The 11,481-nt window shown below is 44.8% G+C and overlaps 1 protein-coding gene and 1 long non-coding RNA gene across 2 annotated transcripts; both read left to right on the forward strand.

Moving 5' to 3' along the window:
• Nucleotides 1-41: 41 nt before the first annotated feature.
• LOC102773823 (mucin-16-like) lies at nt 42-5,335 on the forward strand. The gene is made up of 5 exons (XM_015564895.1): nt 42-117; nt 375-442; nt 1,112-1,284; nt 1,393-1,464; nt 5,175-5,335. Exons 1-5 carry the CDS (start codon nt 61-63, stop codon nt 5,333-5,335), a joined length of 531 nt encoding a protein of 176 aa, XP_015420381.1. The 5' UTR covers nt 42-60.
• Nucleotides 5,336-5,393: 58 nt separating this feature from the next.
• Nucleotides 5,394-8,939, forward strand: LOC102774109. Its single transcript, XR_001514076.1, has 3 exons — nt 5,394-5,462; nt 7,368-7,540; nt 8,904-8,939. It is a non-coding gene; the product is annotated as an uncharacterized LOC102774109 (long non-coding RNA).
• Nucleotides 8,940-11,481: the final 2,542 nt, after the last annotated feature.

Raw genomic sequence — 11,481 nt, forward strand, 5'->3', positions numbered from 1 at the left:
CCCCCCCTGGTGCCTTTTACCCTCAACTTCACCATCACTAACCTGCACTACACAGATGACATGTGGCCTCCAGGCTCCTTGAAATTCAATACCACCGAGAAGTCCCTGCAGCCCCTGGTGAGAGCCCTGCCCATGGTGCTAGATCTGCCCGCCTGACCTCTGCCAAGGACATTGATGCCAGCCACCCATGTACCCTCTCCTGCTCATTGAAACCATCTACCTAAACTCCCTCCTGCCCACTGATGACAACCCCTCCCACTCCTGCCCTGTCCATCAGTGCTAGCCCTGCCCATGTCACTCCTGTCCAACCATAGATGACCATCTTGCCCCTCCCTCTCCACCCATCAATTTATTTCCTTTGTCCTCACCCACAGCTCAAGGCCTTGTTCAAGAATACTAGTGTGGGCACCCTCTACTCAGGCTGCAGGCTGACCCGCCTCAGGTAAGACCTTGAATAGCTAGCCAGAGCAGCCTTGGGTGCTTCTAGATCTGAAGAGTTTGTTCTGCTTCTTCCTGCCCTCCCTGTCTGTGTTTTAAGAAGTGGAATTCAGGAGGTGTTTGCTCCGGGACCAGTGCTTCTTCTAACTGTATCTCCTCCCACCAACTGTCCCAGATTCTGCAGAGCCCATCAGCAGGATTGGATCCCTAGTCTGGTCATCATCCTTCTAAGTTTCCTCTTCCCTCCCTTTGACCAGTGAGGGCATTTCCTTTAGGTTTTCAATTCTGTTTCCAGCATTTTTCTCAAGACAAATGTGTCTTCCACTTGCTTTAATCCCAAATTCCATCTCTACACATGTCTCTTATATGAGCTTTCCTGTCCCCAGGCCTTAAGGATACAGGTTTCTGAATTTCAATTTAATCATAATTTTCTCACCCACTGACAGTTGCTATCTTGTAATTTAATAATTTTTCTACCCACTGACTCTGCTCACAGTGTGAGGAAGACCTGAGTCAGTGAGCTCAGAGAATCTAAGTCAAACTTCTCACCTCTCTACCACCTCCTCATTTCCTATGGCTCATCCCTGTCCTGCCCCCAGAACTGTCAAGACCCCTCCCGAGGAATTCACTTCATTTATTGTCACCCCCCGCCCCGGTCATCCACCCTTTCCAGGCCCAAGAAGAAAGGGACAGCCACTGGAGTGGACATTGTCTGCACACACCGCCCTGACCCTGTGGTCCCCGGACTGGACAGGGAGCGGTTGTACTGGGAGCTGAGCCTGCTGACAGGTGGTTTCACCCACTTGGACCTCTACATCCTAGACCAGGACAGTTTTTACGTCAACGGTGAGGGAGGGTCATCTTTTTTGCATCTCAGCTTGTTTTAAATCCTCCCTCTCCATTGTTCTTTTCCCTAATCCTTCCCCTTCTCACCCTGTTTCTGCACATTTGCAGGTTACACCTACCAAACCCAGACCATCACCCCTAGCAGTGAGTATTCTGAGGTTCAGAAGTCTCTACAGCCCTGTATTTCCCAGACCTTAGTAAATAAAGAGTCCAGGAGTCCACTGCCTCCATGCCCCACCCCCACCTCACCTCCAGCCTGGGGAAAATGGGGACTAGTATCCATGGAGTCTATAAGTGGCCACCTTCTCCCTAGCATCTCCAGAGTGATAATGTTTAAAAAGTTTGAAGAGCTCTGCTCTAAAGCAATAAATCATCCATCCTCTCTTCCTTTTGGTCCAGGTTCAGTCTTTCTTGTAATGAAGTAATCACTGGGTCTAGCCACCTTCAATCTCATTGCTCGGTTTCCTCCTCCTTGAATATTTTTCCACTGCCTTTCACCTCTACTTTTATCACACACAAAAATCCCTTTCCCTTAATCTTTATGTTCATCACAAAACTCACTCAGTTCCTCTCGCCTTCTCTCTGCAGGTTACACCTTGCAAGTCACAACCATGACTCCCACCAGTGAGTATTCCTGGCCCCTATTTCCTGGGTTTCATTACCACTTCAGTTTTGGAAAGCATTTGTTCTCCTTCACCTTCTGTCCTTGGTGAGAGAAACACCTGGAAGGGCCCCTAACACATCCCTTCTCTTTCTCCTGGGGTTCTGGTAGAGAATTCCAGCCCAGGGTGAGAAAATCTTAGACACTGACATGTTTTCCCATATCTGACCCTCACATGGTTTTCATTTTAACTTTTCTAAAACCTTACCCTGGGTTCTCTTTTCTTATCCTTTCATTCATATCTTTGTTGTTATTAGAGTTTCTCAGGATCATTTTTAGTGATTTCAACTCACTACCTTCCAGGCACCATCTATGTTGCATACTGTATTAGTCATCAGTTCTGGCCACCATAACAAAATACTGGGTGGCTCAAGCAACAGAAATTATTTTATCACAGTCCTGGAGGCTGCAAGTCCAAGATCAAATTGCAGGCAGGGGTGGTTTCTTGAGACCTTTCTCCTCAGCTTACAGATGGCTTCCCACTTGCTGCCTTTTCACATGGTTGTCCCTCTGCACACACATTCCTGGTCTCTCTGTGTTTTCTAATCCCCTTTCCTTATAAGGACATCAGTCAAATTGGATGAGTCCCCCTCCACCAGAGGCCTCATTTTAACTTAATTAACCTCTTTAAAGGACTCTATCCCAAATACAGTCACCTACAGGCAGTAGTTATTAGGGTTACAATATATGAATTTTGGGGGAGGACACAATTTATCCCAAAACATGTACACTCTGCCCTTTAATTCTCACTACAACCATGTGACTTAGCTCCATTTTACAGATAGCAAAGCTCAGGCTAAAAGAGGCTGCCAGCCCACACAGCAAATAAATAATAGAGTCCAGAGTCCCTGTTGTTCCAAAACTTATGCTCTGACTCTCCATTATGGGTTCATTTATTTCAAAAGACTTATTTTTGGTGCACACCTACTGTGTTTTAGTTTATGGGCCAAACTCCCTTTGCATCTGAAGCACTGCAATGAAAACATTGTAGGTTTTCAATAATTAATCACCCTTGCATTAGGGTGTGTTTTCTCAAACTGTACTTGGGTCCAACTACCCTCCTTTACTTTTTCCAAACCATGACAGGCCTCTGGGCTCCTGAGGTCCAATAACAACCATCCTTTCCTAAATTATATTAGGAAAAGTAAGTTAAAGTCAGCTCCATTGACTGTGTTTTGTTTATCACTATACAGTCCTGGGAATAGTTCCTGGAGCATTATAGGAACAAGTAAATGCACATGGAGGCAACACAGAATTGATGGATGAAAAGAGGGAAGAGGTGATGAATGGAAGAAGGGAAGGAGAGAAGATGGAAGAGCAGATGGAAGGGAGAAAAGATGAATAGAAGAGAAAAAAGTAAAGAGGGAGGAAAGATGCATAAAATAGATGGAAGGAAAGAAGAGGGATGGGAGGAATTAAAGATGGATGGATAGATGGAATAAGGGGATAGGAGGATGGACAGAAGGATGCATAAAAGGATGTGTAAATGGGAAGAAGTAAAGAAGAGGAGCACTGAGGTAGGAAGGAATGATGGTTGGAAGGATGGATGAGTGGATAGATAGATGATCGAGAAAGAAAGGAAAGGAAGAAGATGGATGGATGAAAGTGAAGATGGAAGAAGGAAGGAAGCAAGGATCCATACATGGATGAAATGAAAGATGGAAAGGTAGAAGGAAGTTTGGACAGAAGGAAGCTTAAAAGGAGTGATAACAGAGTAGAGGGAAGGAGGAAGGAGGGGAGGTAAGCTCCCCCACCCCACCAGAGTTTTGTCTTAAACACTGTGCTCCTGCATCACCTACCTATTCTAGAGTCAAGCCATGGGGCCACTAGTCTTACCTGTATCATATGTTCATTTATTCTACTTCTATCGGGGTCTACACAGGTCATCCCAACTATTGAACATTATATCAGCTGCCCGTTGTCCTCTGAGCCAGAGTACAGCAGGGGTGGTCACAAGCAAGGTCTGGGGTACAAACCAGATTTTCCCTCCCTTCAGCCATGTGACCTTGGGCAGATGACCATTTCTGTGCTTTGGTTTCCTACTTTATTTAACGTGGGTAATCCTAGAACCAGATTATATTTATCCATGTAAAAAGCTTTGATATAGTAAGGAGGTGTTTGCTTATTAATTTTATGTAATGAATCTTCATATAGTGTTTACTCTGTACCCAGCACTGTGCTTAAGGATATTACAAAAACTAACTTGTTTAAACCTTAAACTTTGAAGTAGGAACAATTATTATTTTATCTTACAGATGAGTAAATTGAGGTGCAGAGCCCTAGCTGGTTTGGCTCAGTGCATAGAGTGTCGTGTCGGCCTGCGGACCGAAGGGTCCCGGGTTTGATTTCAATCCAGGGCACATGCCTGGGTTGTGGGCTTGATCCCCAGTAGGGGGCATGCAGGAGGTAGCTGATCAATGATTCTCTCTCATCATTGATGTTTCTATCTCTTTCTCCCTCTCCCTCACTGAAATCAATAAAAATATATTTTTGTAAGAAAAAATTGAGGTGCAGAGAGGTTGGTTATAGCCGCTAGGATTTTTAAATTTTTTAAATCGACGCATCGAAGGTTGACATACCTGGTTGTATTGGCAGGAGAGATGATAGAAGATAGATAGATGATAGATAGATAGATAGATAGATAGATAGATAGATAGATAGATAGATGATAGATAGATAGATAGATAGATAATAGGTAGATAGATAACATAGGTATATAGAAAGATCAATGATAAATAGATGAGAGATTAGATCTGTCTCCTGCACTTACAACCAGGTATGCCAATCTTCTGTGCAGTAGTTTAAGGAGCCAACAATTCTCATAGACATAAATATAGACTTAGATATTTATCTATCTATCAAAAGGAAGAAAGAGAGAGACTGAGGCACAGGGAGACAAAGATAGAGATGGGGAGCAGAAAGGATATGGATAAAAATACCAGGGGTCATTAGTTCCCCATCAGCGTGGCAAGTTGGAGACTTTTCTCCTGGCAAAGCAAAAAGCCACATTGTTTCCTCAGAGCCCTGCACTCCTGCATCTGGGTAGAACTGTCTTATCTTGATGCCCCAAAATCATTAAGCCTGCTCCACTCACTGTTGGAGTTGTCTCCATTAACAAGTGACCCTCAGGCTAATCAGGAGAAGGACATGGGCCCCATGAATCCCTAGTCATAAGTAGATATTGGGCCCCCCAAACTCCCTGCAAGCCTTGGCTCTCCTCCCATTATAGCTGCAGAGGTCAGTGAGGAGCCTTTCACACTGAATTTCACCATCAACAACCTGCACTACACCGCGGACATGAGCCATCGGGGCTCCCACATGTTCAACATCACAGACATCGTCATGCAACATCTGGTGAGAGACCTGCTTACCCCTCCCACCTCTCCATGACCCATCACAGGGATTGTTGCCCACCTTTGACCAATACTGGCTCTCTCCTTCCTCTCCAGATCAGCCCGTTGTTCAGGAACAGCAGCCTTGGTTCCCGATATGCAGGTTGCAAGGTCACCTCGCTAAGGTGAGAACACCCGCCTCCATAGCCCACCACCAAAGGACATGGGCTTCTCTCTGTGGGGCTGCCCCTGGTTGTGGCAGGCTATTCGGAGGAGGGGGGTCTTTTCTGCATCCATTTTAACCGTTTGGCTGCTGACGTATTTTTTCGGACATATGCCAAAACTGCGGCACTAATTGCGCGTGTATGGGAAAAAATGTAAAACATTTTTTATACAAATTCTAGTGTTTTGGAGCAGCATTATTACGCTCTCCGCAGTCTTGGCATAAAAAAAAAACACACACAAAAAAAAAACAGGAGCGCTATCGCGCTCTTCGCATTTTTGGAGTAACATAAGAAGAGCGCGATAGCGCTCCTTAGCAGTCAAACGGTTAAAAGTATCACATTATTAATTTTTTATATTGTGACAAAATACATATAGACACAAAATTATCCATTTAAACCATTTTAAGTGTACAATTCAGTGGCATCAATTACATGCACAGTGGTGTGCACCCATCATCACTACCTAGTTTCAGAACTTTTCATCACCCCAAGCAGAAACTCTATACCCATTTGGCAGTTATTCTCAGGTCTCTGGATCAGTTTTTGTTCCGTTGGTATTTATGAAGTACTTCTCAGTTGGTATTTTAATTAAACTGACATGATGGTACAGCACCTATGAGGCAGGTAGTAGGTACCACAGTGGCACTTCCTCTGCCCTCATCTATGGAGAAATCAGACAGGAATCAGGAGAGTGAGTATTGAAGTAAAGTGCTTGCAAATGCGATAAGGTGATGCAAAGCATAAATAAGTAGAGAGTTATGGGAAAGGAGTTTTACCCCGAGGACAGGGTAGCTTCTCTGTGGAGGTGACTTCTGAGCTGTGTCCCAGAAGGATTTGGCCATGAAAACTGTTCTAGGCATAGGGGACAGCCCATGCAAAGACCCTGTGGTAGAAATGAACTTGGCAAGTTCAATGAATCACAAGGAGGCCAGGAGTGGCTGGAGCAGAGAGAGAACAGGTTAGCGAGAGGGAGGAGATGAGATTTGAGATATCTATACCATGTAGAGCCTTGAAGGAAGTTGAACTTTTGTAGTTTTGGTAAAATACACATAACAAACTTACCATCTGAACCATTTTAAAGCATACAGTTTCGTAGTATGAAGTATATTCACATTGCTGTGAAACCAGTCTCCAGAACTTGCAAAACTTAAATTCTGTATCCACAAAACAACAACTTCCCATTTCTCTCTACCCCCAATCTTGGCACCCACCATTCTGCATTTTGTCTATATGAGTCTGACTACTCCAGGTATGAATAGAATTATGCAGCCTTTGTCTTTTTGTGATGCTTATTCAATTACCGTAGGTCTTTAAGGTTCATCCATGTTGTAGCATGGCAGAATTGTCTTTCTTTTTAAGACTGAATAATATTCCACTGCATGTATAGATAAGATTTTGTTTATTAATTCAGTAGGACTTTGGATTTTACGTAGAACAGGCAATGTGCTAGGTGCTGGGTGTTCAACACGACAACAATGAATTACACTGTTCCATTCCCTGACCTCATGGAGGTCAACGACTGGAGGGAACAGGGACAACTAATACATGCTCGCATAGTGGATGAGCAGGGTTGCAATCACAGAAGAGGTTCCTGACCGCCTGGGAGGGTTCTCTGAGGAAGGGGAGGTGCCTAAGTTGACACCTGAAAGATGACCAGAAATTACCCAGGTAAGGAAAGAAGGGAAGAGACTTCCAGACAGAAGTCACTGGAAGTGCAAAGATCCCAAGATGAGAGAGTGTGGCCAGGTAGAGAAACTATCAAAGGTTCGAAAAGGCTGAAACACGGGACCTGGAGTGTGTAGTTACCACAGGTAGAGAGGTGCCAAGAGAACTGCATCCCCCAAAGGTGAACCTCTTCTTCCCCAGGTCTGTGAAGAATGGCGCCAAGACAGGGGTGGACTTTCTCTGCACCTACCGCCAGCCCTCCAGGGGCCCAGGTCTGCCTGCCAAGCAGCTGTTCCATGAGCTGAGCAGGCAAACCCTCGGCATCACGAAGCTGGGCTCCTACTTTCTGGATAAGGACAGCCTCTACCTCAATGGTTAGTAGTTCTCAGCCCATTCCACTGGGGCCACCCCCTAACTCCAGAGGATTCCCTTTTTACCAGTTCTCTAGGGAAAAAGTTGAGACAAGCTCAGGTGTGAATCTCTACTTCACACTGATTCTTCTCCCTCACCCCACTAAGCTGGTCCTTGATTAAACCTGTTTTACAGAAGAATAAACTGAGGCCTAGAAAGGTTAAATAATTTTCACAAGTGAGTGTAGCTTGAGAGTTGTGGACCCAGGTCATAATCAGCATCCAGTGCCAGTCTTTCAAGGGGATTCTTGGGGAAAGAAAATCGTACATCTATCTCCCCTCCCTGCTCTCTTCTCACCCTTGACTAAGGATAGACTTCTGTTCTGGGTGGGACTCTATACCAGGAAGGAGGGAAGGCACTCTGAGCATCTAGGAGGCCCAGGCTTCCGACACACTGGCCATCAGCCTACAATCCAAGAAGTGACAGCGTTTAAGAGGGTGACATTCATCTGGTGTTCTGAGAGACAGAGCTTGGCCATAGTAGGTTAATTGCAATAACTCAGCTTCCCTCCTCCATCCACAACCTGGAAATTATACTTGTCAACTAACACTTCCTTATCACCATGGCCCCATCAGGTGGTCAGGGAGACATTCTGGTCCTTTGTGACTCCCACTTTAGCAAGGAGGGAAATGGAGCTCAGGGGAAGGAGGGGACCTGCGCGCACACACACACACACACACTCACACACACACAGTAGGTTTATGGCCAGTCTGCATCTTGACGTTCTGAGTTCACGTCTGTTGCCTTCACCTTGGCCATTGCAGGGCCCACTTTTGGATTTCCCCCCTTTGGAAATTGCACAACCTATATGCTTCATTTTGTTCACTCACTCAGCATTTACCAAGCATCTGCTGTAAGCCAGGCACCAGGGACAAAGACAGGCTAAATGCACAACATGACATCATGTAACCTCCAATGGGACAGAAACTGTTTTGTTCACTGTATGTTCCCCAAATGTAATGGAACTTGGCACATAGTAAGCCTGAATACCTATTCATTGGATAGAGCGATAGATGGAGGGATAATGGAAGGGAAGATGGTGGAGTGTATGGATATGGAAGGGGGGGAATAAATGTATGAACATAAATGTGTATCTTTTGTTGGGGGCATGCTGGATAGGTGGATGGGGAAGGGTCATTTTTAATGGAAAGATCAAGAAAGCCCTCATAGTGGATATGACATTTGCATCTCATCTTAGAATATGCCTCGATGCTCACCTGATACACATAGGGAAAGGAATCCAGGCAGGAGTCCCACATGACTCAAATGCATGGAATACCTGGGATTGTTCTGCCACTTCCCTTATTTGCGACTTGTTCGTTCCAGGTTATAATGAACGTGGTCCAGATGAGCCTCCTACAAGTACGTATCTTTGCCTCTAGTGCCCATTTTAGACTCCTCAGTTCTTGAGCCAAGCTTTTCTCCTCACTGACAAAGGGAGCTTGCCCTAAACTCAGGCCGGTCTTCTGAGTAGGGCCAAGGTGTCAGTGGGAGGAAGAATGCTGAGTCCTTGGCCTATTTTTCGACCTTCTTCCATGATAATGGCTTTCTAATTTCTCCACATCCCTTTGGGTTAGAATAAGAAATTTTAACAAGAATTCCCTACAGAGATGGGGTTGAAGTCACGTAGTAACTTTTAGTTCATGCCTCCTAAAAACAAAATCTCTTACAGGGGCCCCACGAGGGGCCTCAGCATCCAACTGCAGACTCTAGGGGGCTACTCAGTGGTTAGGCCAAATTTGCCCATGAACTTATCCAGTGGTTCCTTTGTTTATCTTTTAACCCATCTATTCTTCCATTATTCCAGTTACCCCTTCTCTCAAATACCTTCTTTTCTCCCTCTTTCCCCTCTTCCAAACACCTCCCTCCTTTGATCCATTCCTTCCTTCCTTCCTTTCTTCATTCTTTTCTTCCATTCATCCATCCAATCATCCTTCTGCTTATTTACCTGTGTGTATTCTTTCTGTCCTTCCATTCATCTCTCCAACTCTACTTCTTCATGCTATTCTTCTCTCCTTTTTTACTATCTGTACACTCAGCCTTCTGACCATTCACCTGTTTGTTCTTTTCTACATCTGTCCTTCCCTCCTATTTTCCTTCCATCTCTCCAATTTCTATTCCTTGTCTTTATTCTTCCTGCTTTCTCTTTGACCCTTCATTTGTTCATTCTTCCTCTGTCCATCCAGGTATCCCATTTGTCTGTCCATTTTCTGCCCGCCCATCTATCCTCTTTGTTTAGTCTATCATTCACCCTCTCTTACTCTCTTGAATTCATTTCATTTACAGGTTTGCTCACCCCTATCCTCACACAGTTACACCTTTCCTCACTCTCATTTATGATACACCTGTGAGTGGTTTTCCTAGGGCAACTTCTGCTGGAGTCCATGAGACCCTGATGGGACTTTCCCTCTTTGTCGGGGGGGCGGGGGGTCTGTCCCTCACTGATGACTGCCTTTTTTATAGCTCCTAAACCAGCCACTACAGTCCTGCCCACTTTGTCGTCATCTGTGCAACCAGAAGCAACCACAGGTATTTGATGGGGCCCTTTTCCTTCTTAAGAGAAGCTCTCAAGCCCCACCAGACAGTTGTCACACAGGAACTGGTGAGCTAGGCTGTGAAATTCTGGTTTTAGGCCAACCAATTATACCAACAATTCAAGTTAATGCCTAACGTCATGGAGCCTCCAGGCTTGTGAGATTAACAGACCATTATAACAAAATGTGGGATGTTTTGGTAAGAAGCATCTGGTATAATTTGAATGGGAATAGCTTTCTGGTGAAAGTTACCCACACAGAGCCTTTAAGAAGGAGTAGGAATGCTTTAGTCCAGTGATGGCAAACCTTTTGAGCTCGGCGTGTCAGCATTTTGAAAAACGCTAACTTAACTCTGGTGCCATGTCACATATAGAAATTTTTTGATATTTGCAACCATAGTAAAACAAAGTTGTATATTTTTTATATTTATTTTATATATTTAAATGCCATTTAACAAAGAAAAACCAACCAAAAAAATGAGTTCACGTGTCACCTCTGACACACGTGTCATAGGTTCGCCATCACTGCTCTAGTCAAATAGGGCATGGAGAAGGAGATCACCTGGTAGAGGGGATTGATCAAAGGGTCAGTAGGCACAAACAGCATAGTGTAGTGAAATTGAGAGGGATTTCATTTACCTGAAGTATAAAGCTTAATATGGAGTAGATGGATAAATGAAACTGAAATATTGGTAAGAACAAGATTAGGAAGGAACTTGAGTGCCAGGTCATTATAAGCTTGAACCTAATGCTGAAGGCCGTAGGGTGTCATGGATGATATAGAGCAGTGGTGACCATAGTGAAACTTTCATTTAAGAAAACTTCTACTATTCAGTGTGGAGAACATCTTTTAGACAGGGTGTCTAGTGTGCCTGCTGGGGTGTTGGTCCAGGGGAGAGAAGGTAAGAACTGGGCTGGGAGAAGATGGAGAGAGGTGATGTATGTGAGAATCATTCACATGTGGAGTTGGTAGTACTTGGAGGTGAGATGAGTAATATGCATATTTCTGAGTATTTCTGATGGTTTTGACTTGACCACACTAATACCACTGGAAAAGAAGATAACAGATTATCATGATTTATCATGATTACAGGACTCAGGCTGGCTCTCAGTGACTGCCATCTCACCCCTTCTCTTACAGTTCTGTTGTACAACTTGGAAACCCTCACACTCAACTTTACCATCTCCAACCTCCAGTATTCAGTAGACATGGGGAGTGGCTCAGCCATATTCAACTCTACTCAGAGTGTCCTGCAGGACCTGGTGAGACCCTGGTCCCAGCAGGTCCTGGTCGGGTAAATCCCACCCAGCCTCTTAGCCAACCCTCCTGCTCATCCTCTTCCTCTTTCCTCTCCCGCTCAGCTCCTTCTT

This window comes from Myotis davidii, unplaced genomic scaffold (assembly GCF_000327345.1).
Source record: "Myotis davidii unplaced genomic scaffold, ASM32734v1 scaffold4741, whole genome shotgun sequence".
In the NCBI taxonomy this organism is placed as follows: Eukaryota; Metazoa; Chordata; class Mammalia; order Chiroptera; family Vespertilionidae; genus Myotis; species Myotis davidii.